Below are 23,363 nucleotides of genomic sequence, written 5' to 3'. Positions count from 1 at the left end.
TGAAATACTTGCCACTAAACTTTATGCAAACAATAATCAATCATGTTCTATCCATTCATGTCATCAGTCTGGGGATAGTATATAAAAATGACTATAATTTAGAATCACTGCTGCTGACATGGTTGATAACTCATTTTAAACCATTGTGGTGACGTTAGCCTATTCATTTACCGTGGATTCTTTTTCTAGAATCAACGCTTCCTAAATCTACCGCTGAAATGGACTCACCAAATTATATTCAATTGTTTCCTTTGTGTGTCTAATTTCATTAAGTTTGAATTGGCTAATTTACTGATTTCTGTTCACTAATGGAATTAATTTAAAAACTTACCTTTAATTTTTGTAATTTGTATATGCCTTCACTGGGAATCGAACCCTTCCTTGAAATCTGTTATGAATGACTGACATCAACACATCGACGAAACCTCTCGGCTACCAATGATGTCTATTTTATATATATAAATGAACATCGGACACACAGGGGTTGTACCTTTATATATACACAATGGGCAGTCGTATAGTATAAGTTGGTAGCCGCGAGGTTAGCATGCTTAAAGTCAACGAGTTAAACGATAAGGATTTGTCGGTTTAGGTTCGAATCCCTGTATTATCTCTGTTGTCCCAATTCTGTTTTTTTTTCTTCTAATTTTGCATGTTATAGTGGATATTTTTGTAATAATAGCGAGTTTTACCGTTTATCTTTTGGATTATTATTGGCTATTTCACATGTTTGAAACAAAAATGATTACATTCTATTTGTCAATTTCTGTTGTATAAATATAGTATGATTTCATCTGTTTTACTACATAATTTTACAAATGTTTGTTCGCAAATTCCTATGCATGAACGTCGTGATGTGCCTAGAGTGCTAGAAATTTCGGTAACATACTTATTGTATATACTTTATATATGCTCTTTGGTCGGGTTGTTGTCTCTTTGACACATTCCCCATTTCCATTCTCAATTTTATTAGAAATAAGTTCGAAAATGTCGTATTTTGTAAAAACAGATAATATTCAGAAGCCTGATAATATAAAGATCTTTAAAGGTAGAAGTGTTATATTTGTATGTTGTTAACCAATTAATTGTGATCTGAGATTTATCAATGCATCGTTGGACACGATAACATGGTTATCTAAACTCACTTACAATACCTTCTAATTAAGAAAAGGCTTTAATTTTGAAAAGAAATTAACACAATAGTTTAAGTTATAGATACAATGGATAAGCGTAGATTCATGAAAAACAAACCATTCGCCCTCCGGGCTCATGGTTTCTTTTTCAAGAATCCACGCTTATCCATTGTATCTATATTACTTAATAACCATTGATGTAGCAAATGTACAGACATTAGAGGAATATATACCATTGTAATTTTTGAAATATAGCTATTTAATCCACGAGTAATATTTCTTTTTGGTAAATATCTAATATTATTTACACTTCTACAATAATATGATTTGAAAAGTGTGGAATATCAATAATGTAATGTGCAATCGTAAACTTCGGAGCTTATGCACGCATGTATACTTCACAAAACTTACACTACGTTTTTGCTGTTTCACTAATACGGTAGTAGTCCTCTTTAAGTTATCTTACAATTGGACATCTGGGCTTGAATTTATTATATGATATTCAACAAAACTGGCTTTGTATCGGTATTTTCTCAAAGTCAATCAAAATAGAGTCTTTTAATATGAATATTTTCAAGGGTTGACATGAGGTAAACATTGACAAGACCAACATAAAGCATAAATGATGTGAACTTATAAACCCTTGCGGAATTCTGATAACTTTTATAAAATGAATGAAATCAACAGAGACGGTCGTGAATCTGACATCTATGCAAATTTTACTCAGACAGTTGATTATTTGTTTGGTACAACTTGATTGATGGCTGCTGAACGTCCTGCAAGAAAGATTGCATTCATGTCCGAAAGGATGGATCATTTGAAGTTCAAATTATTCACTACAAAGCATAAAAATAAAAACAATTGTTACAGTAACGTATGCTTGCAGATTATGGCCGAAACACTAAGATTTCAAAGTACTTTAACATATTAATAGAATCATTCCTTCTAACACTCTTATGTTTTCCAAATAAATTTGTTGGTGTTAAGTATATCAAAATGGAAAATACACTAAGGGTTGGTGATTTTATCGACACTCGGTATAGAAATGGGAGATTTTAGGGACTTATGATACGAAATAAGTTCATCCCGAGTAGCTGGGGTTACAAACCTTTCTGGACCCACAAAAAGACAATTACAGTAATGTTCTGGACCCACAAAAAGATCTTGACCATACAGTAATGTCAAGTCTGACTGGGATCATACAACTAGTTGGCAGACTGACAAGCCCTCTTCGTGTTAAAAAAGCAACAACTGAAAAAGAACCCTGGATCCCCTTTGTATTCATGAAAGAGCGTTTAAAAGGAAGTCTTTCCCCTGAATATTTAATATGAAATACATGTAAGAATCCCTAATTTGTTTGGGGTGTTTTACTAGAATTTCTTACCATCAACCACAAAATGAGAGTTCTTCTTCAGACTTCAGTATTCCTTCAATGTTACTGTAGATTATGTGCTGTTAGCACTACATGGCCATTGAGTATTTTTTACAATTGCAGTCCCAAAAGGGAAATTACATCAAAAATTAAACATTAATACAGTGATTGAGTGTGCCAAATTTGAATTTGTGATTTATACTATGTACATAGGTATATGTGTTTTAAATGTAGATGCTGAGAATTGTTGGAGTGTGCTGTTCTCTAAATGTGTTATCTGGGCTCCATATAGGGAAGGAAGGGGGGAGGGGTGCACTGTTGGTCCATTTCTTCACTCAGAGTTCTGAAAAATAAAACTATTTTTCATATGGAAACAAATTGAAATTGTTTTTTTTTTTTGTAAATATTTAAGATAATTATTATCAATGTACAATATTTTTATTTTACAGGTTGTTCATTTCATTTGAAAAAGTGTATTTATTTACCTTTTACCATTTCCTACAAACTGTGATATTTCATTTGATTTATTATTTTATGTCTGACAGGCCTTTATTTGAAGTGAGCATAAAAAAAAAAAAAATGAAAATTATAACTACATTTTATTTTATGTATTATTAAAAATACACAGTATACAATATATATTTTCTTTCCTTATTTTTGGTAGGCTCATTTTAAATCATATTTATACAAATTCTTGGGAGGCAGCAAAACACAATTTTAAGGATAATTACCAAATACTAAAGACAACAAAAATATTACAAATGAATTTGTTTTTTCTGTCAATTAATTTTTGTTCAGTTTCCTAAATAGTTGAGATGCAGATATATTTCAGAAAATATTGTGGAGCTCCAGCCATGGAAGCATGTGGTACCATAACTAAGCTCTGCCTACTTTTCTCTTAGATACTAGTTGGGTTTCAAATTGCAGATAATAGACCATGGTTCTCCCTCAACACACATTTTAAGCGAATTATTTCATCAAAACAGCAAAAGAAACAAGCATTCTTAGAGTATTGCATGGCAATACATAGTCTCCTACTGGTTAAAATTCATTGTACTAGAACAAAATGCTAACTTAATCGGTTTGTAATATTTCTATAATAAAAAAAAATTCCAAGTCAAAGGACCATAAGACTTCAAATAAAACCACCGGAAAGAAACAAAATTTAAACTTAATCTGTAACTTGTCATTGTTAAACTATCAAACAAATATCAAATCAATATATTCAAGGATAACAAAAAAAAGTGTGGAAAACTGATTATTTGCGTAAATTTTCTGAGTATGAGAACAATAGCTCTGCAAAAAAAAATCATCCGACCAGAACAAAATTCGAACTTGATCTGTAACTTGTCATGGTTATATACTATATAATAAATATCAAAACAATATCTTTAAGCATAACTAAAATAAAATGCTCCGCAGGGCGCAGCTTGATACGACCGCAGAGGTCGAACCCTGAACAGTTGGGGCAAGTATGGACACAACATTCAAGCTTGATACAGCTCTGAATTTGGATTGTGATTAAATATTTGACACAGCATAGGTTTCTGACACAGAATGAATGTGGTCTAAGAACTTAAAAATTTTAAATTGGACATTCACCTATTATGGTCCAATATCCAAAATCTAAATACATGGTTAGATTCAGCATATCAAAGAACCCCAAGAATTCAATTTTTGATGAAATCAAACAAAGTTTAATTTTGGACCCTTTTGACCTCAATGTGGACAAAGTTGATAACGGGGCCCAAAAATCATTACATGGTTAGATTCAGCATATCAAAGAACCCCATATATTCAATTTTTGTTGAAATCAAACAAAGTTTAATTTTGGACCCCGATTTGGACCAACTTGAAAACTGGGCCCATAATCAAAAATCTAAATACATGTTTAGATTCATCATATCAAAGAACCCTAAAAATTCAATTTTTGTTAAAATCAAACTAAGTTTAATTTTGGACCCTTTGGACCTTAATGTAGACCAATTTGAAAACGGAACCAAAAATTAAGAATCTAAATACACGGTTAGATTCGGCATATCAAAGAACCCCAGTAATTCAATTTTTGATGAAATCAAACAAAGTTAAATTTTGGACCCTTTGGACCTCAATGTGGACCAATTTAAAAATGGGGCCCAAAATCCAAAAACTTAATACACGGTTAGATTCAGCATATTAAAGAACCCCAAGAATTCAAGAATAAAACCCCATTGAAATTGATCAAGAAATAAGCAATTTATACGAAGTATCTTCTTTTGCACAATACTGTGCAATTGAAGATTTCTTGCTTTTGCGCAATATTGTGCTATTGGATATTTCTTGCTATTGCGCAATACTGTGCAATTGAAGATTTCTTGCTATTGCGCAATACTGTGCAATTGAAGATTTCTTGCTATTGTGCAATACTGTGCAATTGAAAATTTCTTGCTATTGCACAATACTTATTATATAATAATTTACACATCCTGTTTGGTGTGTATCTCCTACCATATCATTATTATTTGCTTTTAAATATTAATCAGAAATAACCAACATAAAATGGAAAATTTTAAAAGAAAAAAAAAAGGAAAAAAAAAAAAAAAAAAAAAAAAATCCCCCCTCCCAAATTTTTTAAACCCCCTTATGATTCATCACCCCCAAACTCAATACCAGCCTTCCCTTTGTGGTATGGTACCTTGCAGTACAATTTCAGAGAGATCCATACACTTGAACACAAGTTATTGTCTGGAAACTAGAAAAATGCTTATTTTTGGCCCCTTTTTGGCCCCCAATTCCTAAACGTTTAGGGCAATTACCCCCAAACTCAATTCCAGCTTTCCCTTTGTGATATGGAACCTTGTAGTACAATTTCAGAAATATCCAAACACTTACACACAAGTTATTGTCATGAAACTAGAAAAATGCTTGTTTTTTGCCCCTAATTCCTAAAATTTTGAGGCAATTACCCCCAAAATCAATTACAGCCTTCCCTTTGTGATATGGAACCTTGTGGTACAATGTCACAGAGATCCATACACTTACACACAAGTTATTGTCTGGAAGTAACAAAAATGCTTATTTTTTGCCCCTTTTTGGCCCCTAATTCCTTAACTGTTGGTACCATAACCCCCAAAATCAATCCCTACCTTCCTTTCGTGGTATTGAACCTTATGGTAAAATTTCATGGAGATCCATTCACTTAAACTAAAGTTAGAGTGCGAAAACCAATGTGTCTTCGGACGACGCCGGACGACGCCAGACGACGACGACGACGACGCCAACGTCATACCAATATACGACCAAACATTTTTTAATTTTTGCGGTCGTATAAAAAGTGAGGAAAACTGATTATTTGCATGAATTTTCTAAGTCAACAAAAAAATCATCCAAACCAAACACTGAGCAAAATTAAAACTTGATCTATAACTTGTCATGATAAAACTATATACCAAATTTCAAATCAAAATCTTCAAGCATGACAAAAAAAAGTGTGGAAACCTGTTAACTTGCATGAATTTTCTAAGTCCAAGGATCATAACTATGCACAAGATCATCAGACTGGAACAAAATCCATACTTGATCTGTAACTTTTCATCATAAAACTATATTCCAAATATCAAACCAATATCTTCAAGCGCAAAAAAAAAAATGTGGAAAACTGATTTGCCGGACTTACAGACAGACGTAGAAAAGGAAGGAATGCACACCTACAGTCCCCACTTTGGCTTTGGGACTAAAAATGCAATGTATATTACAAGTGCCAAATATGCCTGGTTTTTGATGTTTTTAAATTTCTTTTTAGGAAGCCGTGATTTGTTGCCATTAGCTATGATGTTCTCTGTATGTTTTGTCCATTTTAAGTTTGATTGCATTATAATGACCAGATATTTAGTTAGAAGAAACGAATTCAAATTTGGGGTAATGAAGAAGGTAGTTATGTTTGTATGTTTTTTTTTTCTTTCGAGTTGTAAGAACTCTTAATTTGTCTGGATGCAAAGTCATCAACCAATCACTCTCTCACCTGGCTGCAGTTTATGAATCAGACTGTAGGTAGTCAGACATTTTGAGAGTTGGATGGTTTCGTAGACGATACATACAATTTCAAACAGTATTAAGTTTACTAGATGTCAAATTTTCTTGTAAAGCATTGATATAAATCAAAAAGAATACTGTGCCTTTGGTTACACCAGAGGTAAAAGAAGACATGTCAGAGGGCTCTCCATCCAGAACAGCTGTTTTGTGTAAGATAGGTAAGGAAAACTGAGACAAAGTTCAGTGTCTTGTTTTGTATGCCATAGTAATGAAGTTGATATAATAATCAACAGTACGGGACTATGTCAAAATTCATTATGATAAGGCCTATTTCTGTTTCTAATGTTATTTGATGCTAATTACTGTGTGAAACAAGAGTGCGTACACTGAAATGTCTCCCCTGCTTTACTGACCATTGATTTTATGTTGACACATAAACAGAACTTTTTTAAAGGTCCATGACAATGAGGTCAAGGTCAGATATATCCTGGAAGACAGACATGTACACCTTTTACCTTACAATTATTCCATACACCAAATATAGTTGACCTGCTGCTTATAGTATTTGAAAAACAGACCAAAACACAAAAACTTAACATTGACAAATGAACCATGAAAATGAGGTCAAGGTCAGATGATACCGGCTAGACCAACATGTACACCTTACAATCATTCCATACACCAAATACAGTTGACATAATGCTTATAGTATCCGAGATAGGGACTTCACAATGTAACTTTAACCTTGATCACTGATCCATGAAATGAGGTCGAGGTCAGGTGAAGCCTGTCTGATGGACATGTAGATGTTGCAAGGAACCCATATACCAAATGTAGTTATCCTGTTACTCATAATAAGTAAGAAATTACATGACAAAAAAAAACAATAATTTTTTTTCAAGCAGTCACTGAATCATGAAAATGTCGTCTAGGACAACTGACATATATATATAACAGACAGAAACTTCGTAACAAAAGGTATCTGCATAGTATGCCTGTCTTTTGGAGATGGTTTAGAATGTGTTGGATGATGTTCAATTTTTTTTAATACAGATGCTACATTTGCTTGTTTCCAATCTGTGACTGTTAGAAGTGATATTATAAGATGTGACCTTTGACCTTTATTTTGAATGTTATTGTTTGACTGAATAAAAAGAATATCAGCTTTTTGTTTTGTACCTGCTATGAGTTGTCCTTATTACAATGGTAGAATTTTCTAGGCATAATAATTTGATGAATGAGAATAGCTTTTTAGGTATTGATTGTTTGTCATTTTGTTAGTCTGGAACATTTATGAGTAAATCCAGTACCATGCTTTCAATTAAACAGTATGCTGACCTCTGTTCTTTTTGTGTCTGTTTAAAGGTGCTTGTCTCTTTCAGCATATTTTGAGTTACCAAAGTTTAGATCTTGAATAAAATGTATGAAATACTAAAAAGTAGAAAACTGGCATGAATAAGGTAATTAAAATAAATTTTAATCCTTTTTTATCAGTATGTATAACAAGTTGATGAAAATGACAATGTCACAAAAGCACTAGTGAAAATTAATCTTGATCAGGGTGATGTAATAAATCATCAGTCTTTCTCTGCAATAGCTACTAAATGTTGGTCTATTTCTTCTTCACTCAGAGTTCTAAAAAATAAAATTAAAACCTTTGTTCATATGGAACAAAATAGCTACTAGGTGTTATAATATGGCTCTTTTCCTAGAGGGACCCTCATTTAAGAGGCCAAATGTACTAATAGGTAGTAATATAAAAAAACATACTGCTACACTGACGTTCAATTTTACAATTCAACCAGTTGACAGCTGAGCTCCTTTTAAAGAAATTAGGAAACTTTCAACACTTACAAAACCCTTTTATCCTACTCTTAAACTATGACATTCATTCTTGACCTGGTGATTGATTGATTGTTGTGTGCTTAACTTCCAGTGGCAAATATTTCATTCATATTCAGGACAAGAACAAATTTTAAAACAATATAATTAACTATACAATAGGTACGTTCTACAGAGAGGTAGATTTGGATGAAGGGTTGGAAACTTGGACTGCAACTGGAAAATGAGGTTTTGTTTGATATGGACAGAAATTTTGCCTAGAACAAAGCAAACTTATTATGGACGTCTACACAAAGCAAATTGACCTTATGGCATTTTCTCTTATTCATTACTGAAAAAAAATGTTAGTTTTATTTACGCAAATGCTTTACATAATGAGACCTGCACCTTTAAAAGTTTCAACCAACATTTATTTGCATACTACATTGATATAATGTTTTTTTTTTTCATATAAATTTCGTGAAAATCTATAGAAAAGTGTAAAACAGAATACTTACAAGGCCATTTTTTTAAAAGAGCTAGAAAAATGATGACCCAGCATTTGCTTTTATCTTGATTGAGGTACTACAAGCCATAGTGTTAATTTCTGATTTAAATAATTCACAGAAACTTTAACATATTGTTTACACCCCCCCCCCCCCCCCCCCCCCCCCCCCCCCCTATTTATTCATACTGAAAGGAAATATCATTGAAATGGAGATATTGTATATAAGTGAATATGTGGCATCTACACATGTCCATACTAAAGCAAAGAAAATGTCCATAAAATGATCAACAAAACATCCTGATCATAATTACCTGAATGACTTTTTATCAGCTGAAATAACTCCAACTTCTATTTCTGATGATTTAAAATCTGCAGACAAAACAGTTGACAAACATGTGATAGCCACCTGAAAGACATTTTATAGCACTTGGTTATCAGAGTTTAATTAAAGTGACAGAATAGAAAACCAACATAAAGTAGAAATATTCTGTGTTGTGTATTTCATTCCCATAGCATTCCTTATTGCAAAAATTATGTAATTTATTTTGAATAAAATAGTTTATCTAAACCTATAATTTGAGGCTGGTTCCAAATGGATTATGCACAACATGGTAACAGGCCATTTTCTCATATTTTCGCAAAAGGTGCAATTTTATACCTCAAACAACTTTAAAAATGTCTTGAACAAGAAAAAATCTGTTACCTGTTATACCCATAAGCAATGAGACTGCACAGCTCTCAACATTTTCATGCAGCCTTAGAATATAGAAATTGAGATTTTGAAACCTTTAAGCACTATGTTACAGCTTGCATTACACACTGCATTGGTACAATCAAAATGCCTACAGGTAGATAGGTAAATAACTTATTATCCCTATAAAGATAAAAATATACCTCTATTGCTTCATTAAATGTAAAATCCTGCTTCTTTTTCACTTTCTTTTCCAGAAAACTGTTGGCTTCTAATTGTTTAACACCTGCAGCTGTAGCTTTATACCCACAGTAGTAACCGGCTGGGTCACATTTAAATATCTGTGGTCCGTTCTCATCGTCATATCCCAATATTACCATACCTTAAATAATGGAATCATTTTAATAATTATTTAGAATAAAATCTACAGGCATATTTTCTATCAATTTGTGATAAACAAAATAATATAAAACACTTGCTAGGTTAACTTATTTAAGACAGTCAAAGCCATTATATTTTTTCTACCGTAAATGTACATTTTTACCCTCTGAGTTTGTCAGATTTTCCCTTTTTCTGCTATGTGTATTATAGAGATCAGAAAATCATTTTAAGAATGGACATTGATCTGATGAGTTAAGCCATTTTCAACTAATTTTTATAGTTTGTTCATATATTGTACTGTTACACCACTGTCCCATGTTAGGGGGAAGGTTGGGCCCCAACAAACATGTTTAACCCTGCAACATTCTGTATGTGCCTGTCCCAAAGTCAGGAGCCTGTAATTCAGTGGTTGTGGTTTGTTGCTGTATATCATATTTGTTTTTTGATTATTTTGTACATAAATGAGGCTGTTAGTTTTCTTGTTTGAATTGTTTTACATTTGTCATTTCGGGCCTTTTATAGTTGACTACGCGGTATGGGTTTTACTCATTGTTGAAGGCTGTACGGTGACCTATATTTGTTAATTTCTGTGTCATTTGGTCTCTTGTGGAGAGTTCTCTCATTAGCAATCATACCACATCTTCTTATTTTTTATATCAATATTTAACATGAATCTTTCTTATACTATTTTGATAAGTAATGCACAGTTTTTATGTACTCACTAATGTGTACACCAGGAACAGATGCAGAATACAAACTTGCCTTTTTTTTCCTTTTCAGTGAATATACAAGTATAATTCACATAAGGATTTAAATCATTTTACATGAAACTTTGGTATAAACTACTGGAAAATCCCCACAATAGACCTACAACAAACATGCAAATATGAAAATTGTTAAAACCAACTTACTACATCCTAGAGGTCTCATTTCAGCACTTTGTGTATAGATCTGTGATATATCAGCTATTCTCTTACATAACATGTCTACTGGAATCTCATATCCATATGTATACTTCCATTTGGCAGCTTCATATCTTGCTCTCTGTACCTGAGATCTACTATCAGCTGTTAAAAAACCCAATTGGTTTGTATTATATATGCTTGCTATGTTAGTAACAATGACATAATAAAAATAAAGAAGCTAACAAGGTGAATCATATATTGTGCCTTTTTTTAGAGAAAATAAAAGAAGAATGTGTCCATGGGACACACATGCCCCCACTTGAAAATATACGGCAAATGCAGCAATTTTCAATTTATAAAGGGATATAACTCAAGAACAATGTAAGTTTCGCCACCTTAATTCCAACTTAATATGTGTTTGGTGGTAATAAGCATTGTGTATAAGTTTCATAACATTTGATTGAGGCAGAAAAGTAAGAGTGTGGACATACGGATGGACATACAGACAGACAAGGGTAAAACTTAATGGCATAATAGAAAAAAAACATGCTCTGAATTTGAAAATTTATATTCTATGTTACTTGTTTAAGCATTCTGTGCAGACTAAAAAGAAACTAGCAATTAGAGCACACCCTTAATCATGGATTAAATGTCTTTCCTATAAATGACTTGTTTTATTCATCCTTACCAACCATTCCAGTCATTACACATCCTATATTTTCTGTCAGTTGAAATAAATGGGTGACTGTTGAGGCATCTAGTAATTTATCCTGAAAAAATAAAGGTTCTTATCTCAAATATTTTGTTAATAAAATGCTTCGCTGGGCGCAGCTTGATACGACCGCAGAGGTCGAACCCTGAACAGTTGGGGCAAGTATGGACACAACATTCAAGCTTGATACAGCTCTGAATTTGGATTGTGATTAAATATTTGACACAGCATAGGTTTCTGACACAGAAAGAATGTGGTCTAAGAACTTCAATTTTTTTAATTTACCTATTATGGTCCAATGTCCAAAATCAAAATACATGGTTAGATTCAGCATATCAAAGAACCCCATATATTCAATTTTTGTTGAAATCAAACAAAGTTTAATTTTGGACCCCAACTTGGACAAACTTGAAAACTGGTCCCATAATCAAAAATCTAAACACATGTTTAGATTCAGCATATCAAAGAACCCCAAGAATTCAATTTTTGTTAAAATCAAACTAAGTTTAATTTTGGACCCTTTGGACCTTAATGTAGACCAATTTAAAAAACGGGACCCAAAATTAAAAATCTAAAAACACGGCTAGATTTGGCATATCAAAGAACCCCAATAATTCAATTTTTGATGAAATCAAACAAAGTTTACTTTTGGACCCTTTTGACCTCAATATGAACCAATTTGATAGTAGGCCCACAAAATAAAAAATCTAAATACATGGTAAGATTCAGCATATCAAAGAACCCCATATATTCAATTTTTGTTGAAATCAAACAAAGTTTAATTTTGGACCCCAATTTGGACCAACTTGAAAACTGGGCCAAAAATCTAAAATCTAAATACATGTTTAGATTCAGCATATCAAAGAACCCCATATATTCAATTTTTGTTGAAATCAAACAAAGTTTAATTTTGGACCCCAACTTGGACCAACTTGAAAACTGGTCCCATAATCAAAAATCTAAACACATGTTTAGATTCAGCATATCAAAGAACCCCAAAAATTCAATTTTTGTTAAAATCAAACTAAGTTTAATTTTGGACCCTTTGGACCTTAATGTAGACCAATTTAAAAAACGGGACCCAAAATTAAAAATCTAAATACACGGTTAGATTTGGCATATTAAAGAACCCCAATAATTAAATTTTTGATGAAATCAAACAAAGTTTAATTTTGGACCCTTTTGACCTCAATATGAACCAATTTGATAGCGGGCCCACAAATAAAAAATCTAAATACATGGTAAGATTCAGCATATCAAAGAACCCCATATATTCAATTTTTGTTGAAATCAAACAAAGTTTAATTTTGGACCCCAATTTGGACCAACTTGAAAACTGGGCCAAAAATCTAAAATCTAAATACATGTTTAGATTCAGCATATCAAAGAACCCCATATATTCAATTTTTGTTGAAATCAAACAAAGTTTAATTTTGGACCCCAACTTGGACCAACTTGAAAACTGGTCCCATAATCAAAAATCTAAACACATGTTTAGATTCAGCATATCAAAGAACCCCAAGAATTCAATTTTTGTTAAAATCAAACTAAGTTTAATTTTGGACCCTTTGGACCTTAATGTAGACCAATTTAAAAACGGGACCCAAAATTAAAAATCTAAATACACGGTTAGATTTGGCATATCAAAGAACCCCAATAATTCAATTTTTGATGAAATCAAACAAAGTTTAATTTTGGACCCTTTTGACCTCAATATGAACCAATTTGATAGCGGGTCCACAAATAAAAAATCTAAATACATGGTTAGATTCAGCATATCAAAGAACCCCAAGAATTCAATTTTTGATGAAATCAAACAAAGTTTAATTTTGGACCCTTTTGACCTCAATGTGGACAAAGTTGATAACGGGGCCCAAAAATCAAAAATCTAAATACATGGTTAGATTCAGCATATCAAAGAACCCCATATATTCAATTTTTGTTGAAATCAAACAAAGTTTAATTTTGGACCCCGATTTGGACCAACTTGAAAACTGGGCCCATAATCAAAAATCTAAATACATGTTTAGATTCAGCATATCAAAGTACCCTAAAAATTCATGTTTTGGTAAAATCAAACTAAGTTTAATTTTGGACCCTTTTGACCTTAATGTAGACAAATTTGAAAACGGAACCAAAAATTAAGAATCTAAATACACGGTTAGATTCGGCATATCAAAGAACCCCAATAATTCAATTTTTGATGAAATCAAACAAAGTTAAATTTTGGACCCTTTGGACCTCAATGTGGACCAATTTAAAAACGGGGCCCAAAATCCAAAAACTTAATACACGGTTAGATTCAGCATATTAAAGAACCCCAAGAATTCAAGAATAAAACCCCATTGAAATTGATCAAGAAATAAGTAATTTATACGAAGTATCTTCTTTTGCACAATACTGTGCAATTGAATATTTCTTGCTATTGTGCAATACTGTACAATTGACAATTTCTTGCTATTGCGCAATATTGTGCTATTGGATATTTCTTGCTATTGCGCAATACTGTGCAATTGAAGATTTCTTGCTATTGCGCAATACTGTGCAATTGAAGATTTCTTGCAATTGTGCAATACTGTGCAATTGAAAATTTCTTGCTATTGCACAATACTTATTATATAATAATTTACACATCCTGTTTGGTGTGTATCTTCTACCATATCATTATTATTTGCTTTTAAATATTAATCAGAAATAACCAACTTAAAATGGAAAATTTTAAAAGAAAAAAAAAAGGAAAAAAAGAAAAAAAACAGAACCCCCCCCCCCCCCCCCCCAAATTTTTTGAACCCCCTTATGATCATCACCCCCAAACTCAATCCCAGCCTTCCCTTTGTGGTATGGTACCTTGCAGTACAATTTCAGAGAGATCCATACACTTGAACACAAGTTATTGTCTGGAAACTAGAAAAATGCTTATTTTTGGCCCCTTTTTGGCCCCCAATTCCTAAACGTTTCAGGCAATTACCCCCAAACTCAATTCCAGCTTTCCCTTTGTGATATGGAACCTTGTAGTACAATTTCAGAAATATCCAAACACTTACACACAAGTTATTGTCATGAAACTAGAAAAATGCTTGTTTTTTGCCCCTTTTTTGGCCCCTAATTCCTTAAATTTTGAGGCAATTACCCCCAAAATCAATTACAGCCTTCCCTTTGTGATATGGAACCTTGTGGTACAATGTCAGAGAGATCCATACACTTACACACAAGTTATTGTCTGGAAGTTACAAAAATGCTTATTTTTGGCCCCTTTTTGGCCCCTAATTCCTTAACTGTTGGTACCATAACCCCCAAAATCAATCCCCACCTTCCTTTCGTGGTATTGAACCTTATGGTAAAATTTCATGGAGATCCATTCACTTAAACTAAAGTTAGAGTGCGAAAACCAATGTGCCTTCGGACGACGCCGGACGACGCCAGACGACGACGACGACGACGACGACGACGCCAACGTCATACCAATATACGACCAAAAAATTTTCAATTTTTGCGGTCGTATAAAAACAGGTCATAATGATAAAAAGATTAAAGTTGGTAGTGCCAAACAGATCATCTTTGGACAGCAAACGCTCAGAAAACAATTTTTTCACACACTCTAAACTCAAAATCAAACTTGATCTGCATTTCATGATAGATAGTAATGTTTCAATATCAATGGAAACTATTTTTAACTGACTGACAAAGTGGTGACTTCATGTTAATGCTCTGTTTTAAAGAACAAGAAATTATATAAAGATGTAGTATGATAATTAATGGAATAAACTATCCACCAAAAAAAAATGAACATTTAATCTTCAAAGACCTGTGACATATTCAAAATAGATAGTTAATGACCTTATTCATGATCATATCTGAAACCTATATACATCTAATGTAAGACTAATGGCCTTATATTCATTATTATTACTGAAACATATATAACGTAACTGGTATTATTCATTTATTCATTCTTTAATTTGCATTTTGCTACACATATACATTTGTATTTTATTTCCTTAATGTTTATCCTTTTTTTAAAAAGTGTCCTTCAAAAGTTACTCCGTAAAAGGAGAATGCTTTTGTAGCAGTTTTCCACTGTTTCCAACGAACAACTCATATCATATAGAAATTATTTATTGGTAGAAATCAAACCATTAAAAGTTACAATCCGAGTGTACAAGAAAGCAACAAAAATATATATATTCATGTCCTTAAAGAAAATTGCAAATATATATTTTTTGTATTGAGCAAAGGTCAATAATCTGCCAGTATACAGTATAGATGTACATTGACATCAAAATAAAGATGAATGTACTTGGATATTAATATACAAACATAAACTTAATGAAAAATTCGATTATTGGAGTTTGTAATATATGCAATATATATTTCCCCATAATCTGCAAAGTTGATATCAAATACCCAAGGACAAGGGAAATCCCCACTTGCCTTCCAGTTTATAAAACTGATATACTTACTGGAACTTTTTTCTGTGTAACACAAACAGCACTATCTTTTCCACGAATAGCAACTGATGTTAACCCTCCTTGGTTTATAGCTTTAAAGGCATACTCTGTAAAACAGATTCAAATTTTTTTTACTAATGCATGTATAAATAAATAATAACATTGACAAATATATTAACTTGTTCTGTTATCATGGTTATCAAGGAGAAAATAGTTTTTCAAAACATTAAATTCAGAAATTATTTAATGCAAAAAATGCAACAGTATCAATATCAGGTTCACTATAATAACAAGAGTGCATATGCCGAAATGTCTCGCCTGTTCTACATATCAAGGAGATGTGATTTTCATTAATGAGACAATGACACAACACAATAAATGTGGATAGTGTCCACATGTGGACACAGATGTATCTTCGCTAGCCAAGGGTTACGATCCACTTCCCCTCCTCTCCACCCTTGGCAGATTAAGCCAACATTTGTGATAACAATGTTGCGCCATCTTTCGGTAGATTAAAGTCACGCCCATTCCAAATACATTATTCTGACCAATGGTAGCACTTGAACTCTTCAATTTGGAGGTAAAAACACGGTAGCGTCTAGATTCTACACACTTGGTAAAGCAGGACACGAAAATATACGTTGACATTCATGCATTTGTGCAAGAAACATACACTTCTATAAGTTGATTAAAAACATTCAAATTGTCACTAAATATAGTCGTATGTTTAGGGATGTAAAGACTTGTAGCACAATAAGCACGTGGCAATTGTTTACATACACTTTCTTCATTTACACGTGATCATGTTATAGGCGCTTTTTGATTGGATGCAGCGAGTTTCGACTGCAACCAATGAAAATCATTATCTTGTGTCTCCGAAATTCTATCTCAATCTGCCAAGGGTGGAGAGGAGGGAAGTGGATCGTAACCCTTGGCTAGCGAAGATGACACAGATGATGCCCCCGCTTGCATATCATATAGTTATAAAGGGACATAACTGAAAAACGGTAAAAGTGACGCTACCCAAATTTGAACTTGATCTGAGTATTGTGGTAATAAGCATTGTGTGTAAGTCTCATAACATTTGGTTGAGGCTAACTTAAGTAGAGAACAGAAACGAAAAATTCAGCAATTTTTCTATTTGTAAACACGCATAACTCTAGAACTGTTGTGTATAAGTTTTATAACATTTGGTTGAGACAAATTAAAGTTAGAGAACGGAAACGAAAATTTCTGCAATTTTTATGTTTATAAAGGGACATAACTCAAGAAGGGTAAAAGTGTCGCCACCAAATTTCGTACTTAATCTGTATTATGTAGTAATAAGCATTGTGTATAAGTTTCATAACATTTGGTTGCGGCAAACTAAAGTTAGAAAACGGAAACAAAAAATTTGTACTTGATCTTAGTTTTGTGTATAGGTTTCATAATGTTTGGTTGGGGCAAACTTAAGTTACAGAATGGAAACTAAAAATTTTGCAATCTTTCGATTTATAAAGGGGCATAACTCAATAATGGTTAAAGTGACACTACCCAAATTCAACTTGATCTGTGTTTTATCAGTGGAATTCAAAATTAAACATTGCATTGTATTAAGCATTGATTGTAGTTGATTCAACTATAATCATCGACAAAGGAAGATAACTCCAATTTAAAAAAATTACTTGATATTTAGAAGAAAATAAAAATTTTGCAAATTTTCCATTTATAAAGGGGCATAACTCTAGAACGATAAAAGTGACGCCACCAAAATTCAAACTTGATCTGTGTTTTGTGGTAATAAGCATTGTGTATAAGTTTCATAACATTTGGTTGAGGAAAACTTAAGTTAGAGAACGGAAACTATAAATTTTGAAATTTTTCCATTTATAAAGAGGCATAACTCTAGAACGGTTAAAGTGATGCCACCAAAATTCAAACTTGATCTGTGTTTTGCGGTAATAAGCATTGTGTATAAGTTTCATTACATTTGGTTGAGGCAAACTCAAGTTAGAGAATGGAAACCAATTTTGGAACGCACGTACGTACAGACGGACAAGGGTTAAACTTAATGTGCCCACCGCTATGGCGGGGAAATAAAAAACTAGATGTGTTGAAAAGACACAAATTGCCCCATTTGCCAATAAAGCACAGAGCCATTTTTAGGAGTAAAAATTGGAGATTGAAAGTCAGTGTAACTGTTATTTTCACAAAATTTTGAAAGTCCAATTACCCATGATTCCAGCAAAAATCAATGGAGTAGACTCTCATACTAAAAATAAGCTCAGTATGAGAAGGAATTTAGAAAAAAAGTCTGTATAACTGCTAATTTTATGAAATTTTCAGTCCAAAGCTCGTAATTTAGGAAAAAGTCAGTGGAGCGGAACCAAATATAAACTTGATCTGTAACTCATTATAGTAGACTCACATATTAAAAATCAGCTCAACACATGAAAGTGTGTAGAAAAAAAAGTCTGTATAACTGTTATTTTCACAAAAGGAGTAGAGCTAGCAACCCCAATAAACATGATAAACGGCCCTGTAAAGGTACATTTTTTAAAATTCAATTGTTCAAATAAATTCACTGTGTATGTATTGCTTAATGTTTAATTTTTGAAAGTATGATAAGAAATAATGTATATCTGCTTCATATGTTATAAATATTTTAGCCATTAAATAGGTATAGATTTCATTTCAGTCCATTTTTCTAGAAATTTATCATCTTTTCGACTGTATTTCATGGTTTTGTATGTGGCGCCACCCTTTGCCCATTGCAATTTTAGTTAAAAAGTAAAGAATATGGCATATTTAAAATAATTCAGCAATAATAATGGTGGGAGAGTGGTGGTGCCACTGTTAACTTTTCAGGAAAATTTGTAAGGGGTTTCGCGGCATCCTGTGTCTGGCCTATGATTGCTGCTGTCAGTGTACAAGTGTTATGTTGACTTAAAAAGTAAGACAATTTATCAGTAAGATACAGAATTAAAAAAAATCAAGCTTTCACTTTGGATGCTATTTCATGGTCTTGAAGATTAGCTTCTGTCCAAGTTTCATAACAATCCAAAAAAAAAGTTTAATCCCAGACTGTCTGTTAATGTTAACTGTTAATAAAATGCTCCGCTGGGCGCAGCTTGATACGACCGCAGAGGTCTAACCCTGAACAGTTGGGGCAAGTATGGACACAACATTCAAGCTTGATACAGCTCTGAATTTGGATTGTGATTAAATATTTGACACGGAATGAATGTGGTCTAAGAACTTAAAAAATTTTAATTTACCTATTCAAACCATATCATTATTATTTGCTTTAATATATAAATCAGAAATAACCAATTTAAAATGGAAAATTTTAAAGGAAAAAAAAGAAAAAAAAATCCCCTCCCCCCAATTTTTTGAACCCCCTTAAGATTCATCACCCCCAAACTCAATCCCAGCCTTCCCTTTGTGGTATGGTACCTTGCAGTACAATTTCAGAGAGATCCATACACTTGAACACAAGTTATTGTCTGGAAACTAGAAAAATGCTTGTTTTTTGGCCCCTTTTTGGCCCCAAATTCCTAAACGTTAAGGGCAAATACCCCCAAACTCAAACCCAGCTTTCCCTTTGTGATATGGAACCTTGTAGTACAATTTCATAAAGATCCATACACTTACACACAAGTTATTGTCCTGATACAGGTCTGAATTTGGATTGTAATTAAATATTTGACACATAATAGGTTTCTGACACAGAATAACTGTAGTCAAAGAACTTAGAATTGGTTATATGATTTTAATTTATATTCAATTTTTTGCTTTTGTGCAATACACTATGCTGTTGCGAATTGACCCCCCCCCCCCCCCAAAAAAAATCCACCCCCTTTTTGCTTTTGTGCAATACACTATGCTGTTGCAAATTTGACCCCCCCCCCCCCTGAAAATTTTTTTTTGGCAAAAAAAAATATATTTGAAGAAATTTTCTTTTTAATTTCTGAAATCTGAAATGAGTAAAAAAAATTGTTCCCCCCTACCCAATTTTTTTTCACCTCCCCCCTCCCCTTTTTCCAAAAAAAAAATTCTTTCCCTCAAGATATATTCATAATCTCAATTCAAATTTCCAATGGAGTTTGCAACCACAATTACCCACTTAAATACATCATAAAAGTCTTAAAATAGAAAATGACATACATAATCATGGCTAAAATTAATATTCCTTAATCAGCATTTTTAAAATAGTAACTTCTAAAAATAAATTGACAGCTAATCACCTCAAGACAATACAACATTTCTTTATACACAATTTAAATGTAAGGGAGGTAATCCAAACATAACATTGTACTTTTTTTAATTGTCCATTAACCAGGAAACCCTTGTTTTTCCCCCTTTTTTGCCCCAAATTCCTAAACGGTTTGAGCCAAACCCCCCAAAGCAAATCATAACCATCCCTTTGTGGTATGGAAACTTGTGGTATAATTTCAGAGAGAGCCATACACCATTCCACAAGTTATTGTCTGGAAACTAGAAAAATGCTTATTTGGGCCCCTTTTTGGCCCCTAATTCCTAAACTGTTAGGACTATAACCCCCAAAATCAATCCCAACCTTTCTTTTGTGGTTATAAACCTTGCGTTTAAATTTCATAGATTTCTATTTACATTTACTAAAGTTATTGTTTAGAAACCAAATGTCTTAGGCTGACGACGACGACGTGATACCAATATACGACCGCAAAAATTTTTAAAATAAGTATAATTAAGATTTTTAGGGCCAAAATTATGAGTTAGTGAACTAACTCTTTTTCAAAGTCCAAAGGCCATAATTTCAGCAAAAATCAGTGGAGCAGAACCAAAAGTAAACTTGATCTGAAACTCATCATAGAAGATTCACATACTAAAAATCAGACACATCTAGTTTTTTCAATTCTTATGAATAAATTTTAAATTAGACCATTATTTAACATTATAATTGCTAAAAAGATCTTTTTAATAAAAGAAGGATAAGCATCAAGATTTGAATTGTTTGTTATAATTTAAATCTACTTTGTTAGCAAATAGAAGACCATTGTAGATTAAAGCAACCTGATTGGGTTTGTCTGGTTAAGAAGATAAAGTTGCTGTGTAAAATATAGCCCCCTCTATCTATCCAATATTACTGCTGTTAAATTTAGAGTACATGTATGAAGTTGTTGTTTGGAATAATAGATACATTGTACCTCGAAATAGCTTACTATAACCTAGAAGATTTTATAATCTAGTCATCTATATATCTGGCTAAATGACTGTTTCTGAACTATAATTAACTCTATAAATATGACAAGAGAGCATGTGAATTTTTTTTGGATAAGGCAGAGGAATCAAGTTTAGGAATCAATTACAGAATAAAGTGGGTCTCATTGGGGTGTAAGTTTTACACATGAAAAGTCAAATTATTTTGCGAGAAAACGAGAAAAGTCAGGGGGACACTTGAAATTACAAGCGTTATTATCCCAATGATAAGGGGGTTACAGGATTCTGACAACATTATAAGCAGGATCCTGGATCAGACCCCCTAATGGGACCCCCAATAAAATGGCAATCTATATTTGTCAATATAAAAGAAAAATCTGTTAAAATATGATAGCAAAAGTGCCCTTTTTATGGGACTGTGCCCCTCTGCCCTCAGTTTCTAGCTAGAACAGTGTATTCATACAGATGAAGTTATCTTTAAGCGGACAAATCAGACACAGAATCCCAAATTGCTAATACACAAGATTGCAATTTCATTTTAATAAACAAACTGCCCCATGGCCAGTTGACCTGGGGTCATTTACGGGAAAACTTTGTCAAAGTACATAGTGACATAAACATATTTGAATTGTGACGTCAAATTCTTCCAGAGAAAAGCAGCAATTGGAAGACCATGTATGAGGGTAGGAATGTTCTCTATCGTCAAGCAACAAATGTCTGTTTTTGCTACCAATATCGTCAGTCATCAAATCTCATTTTATAGTGACAATGTACCTTTAGTGTCAAATGGAGTAAAATGTTTATCATTAACGTTATTTTAACAAATAGTTTACTGTCAATCGTCAACTTGGGTACCCCACTGCTACAGTTCTGCCAACTTTTAATAATGCAAATGCGTGAGATTTGGCAAAATCGTAAAGATCAAAGAGAAAAAAAACAATAGATCAAAGGAAAATGCCGCCAAATAAGCATGAAAATGTGTGAGTTTCACGCTAAATGCGTGAGACTTGGCAGCCCTGCTGCTACCCTAATGTATTTTTATTATGTCTTTTTGAGATGGAAAATTTATTAAAACATTCAATTGTAGTCTAGTCAAAGATTCACATGAACTTATGAAGCCCACAATTAAAATTAGCAATAGTGATGCTTAACTTCTGAGATAATTATGTACTGAACTTTTAGAAGAATTTAAAATGTATCATTTTGTATGTGCCAATTTTAAGGTTCATCATAACAAATGGACAAATACGGCCGTATTTTCACCCCAAAAACTACTCTGTGTACAGACTTACCTGTACAGTTTAAAAAGTTTTAAGGCCTGGCATCCACTAGATATATAAAAGTTAAATGCATTTTGTGTTTCAGAAAGATGTAATCGTTTTTGGATTTTGATGGGCATTTTTTTTCCTTCCTGCAGAAGGTGTAAAAATAAACAAACACCTGAATTGCATTTGATACTGTCCACTCAGTTACTACCTTTAGCTCATCTATAGATGTGTAAATATCTATTGTCTGTCTATTGTCTATGCCAATCAAGGACAATCAATACAATACAAACCAGTTGTTACCTGAGAGGGAGCATCTCAAAGTTGTATCCCAACTTAGTTTATTTTTACACCTTCTGCAGGAACGAAAAAAAATGCCAATTAAAATGCCAAAAAGATTTTATCTTTCTGATATGCAAAATACATTTAACTTTTATATATCTAGTGGATGCCAGGCCTTAAAACTTTTCAAACTAAACAGGTAAGTCTGTACACAGAGTAGTTTTTGAGGTGAAAATACGGCCATATTTGTCCATTTGTTATGATGAACCTTAAGATTTATGTAGTTGTCACCCTCCCCCTTTTTCGTTTCTTCTTTTCGAACGACCAGTATCCCTTACCAACTTGATAAAGTCGTCCTTCCGGAGAAAATATAGTTATATGTCTGTCGAAACCTGCACTGCTACCTCGCGACATCTTTTCTATGAGGAATTGCCCATACAATATTATCAAATACCGGGTGATACAGCTCTTTCAAAAGTGCTGACTTTACTGCCTGGTTTCGTATAAAGAAAATTTCTAAAATATTATAGAGAATGTTAATAAATAAGAGCGTGATATAATTTGATTATTTTCTTTATTTTTATTTTTCATGCTTGTAAAAGTTTCAAATCAAACTGTATAATATCAGTAGAGGTAGCCTTCTTTTTTAATCA

General features: G+C 32.8%; 2 protein-coding genes across 4 annotated transcripts in view; one reads left to right on the top strand and one right to left on the bottom strand.

Moving 5' to 3' along the window:
- The window catches only part of LOC127698557 (proto-oncogene c-Rel-like), a 182,992-nt gene that overhangs the window by 137,878 nt on the left and 21,751 nt on the right, over positions 1-23,363 (top strand). The gene's annotated exons all lie outside the window — the stretch shown is intronic.
- Positions 7,973-23,206, bottom strand: LOC127698580 (proteasome subunit alpha type-6-like). Its single transcript, XM_052202094.1, has 7 exons — positions 23,049-23,206; positions 15,995-16,089; positions 11,511-11,592; positions 10,829-10,984; positions 9,740-9,918; positions 9,157-9,251; positions 7,973-8,151 (listed from the first exon to the last, which is right to left on the bottom strand). Exons 1-7 carry the CDS (start codon positions 23,122-23,124, stop codon positions 8,094-8,096), a joined length of 741 nt encoding a protein of 246 aa, XP_052058054.1. The 5' UTR covers positions 23,125-23,206; the 3' UTR covers positions 7,973-8,093.

Source organism: Mytilus californianus, unplaced genomic scaffold (genome assembly GCF_021869535.1).
Source record: "Mytilus californianus isolate M0D057914Y unplaced genomic scaffold, xbMytCali1.0.p SCAF_4, whole genome shotgun sequence".
In the NCBI taxonomy this organism is placed as follows: domain Eukaryota; kingdom Metazoa; phylum Mollusca; class Bivalvia; order Mytilida; family Mytilidae; genus Mytilus; species Mytilus californianus.
The sequence above is the reverse complement of the archived record's forward strand: the minus strand, read 5'-3'. Positions and strand labels throughout refer to the sequence as shown.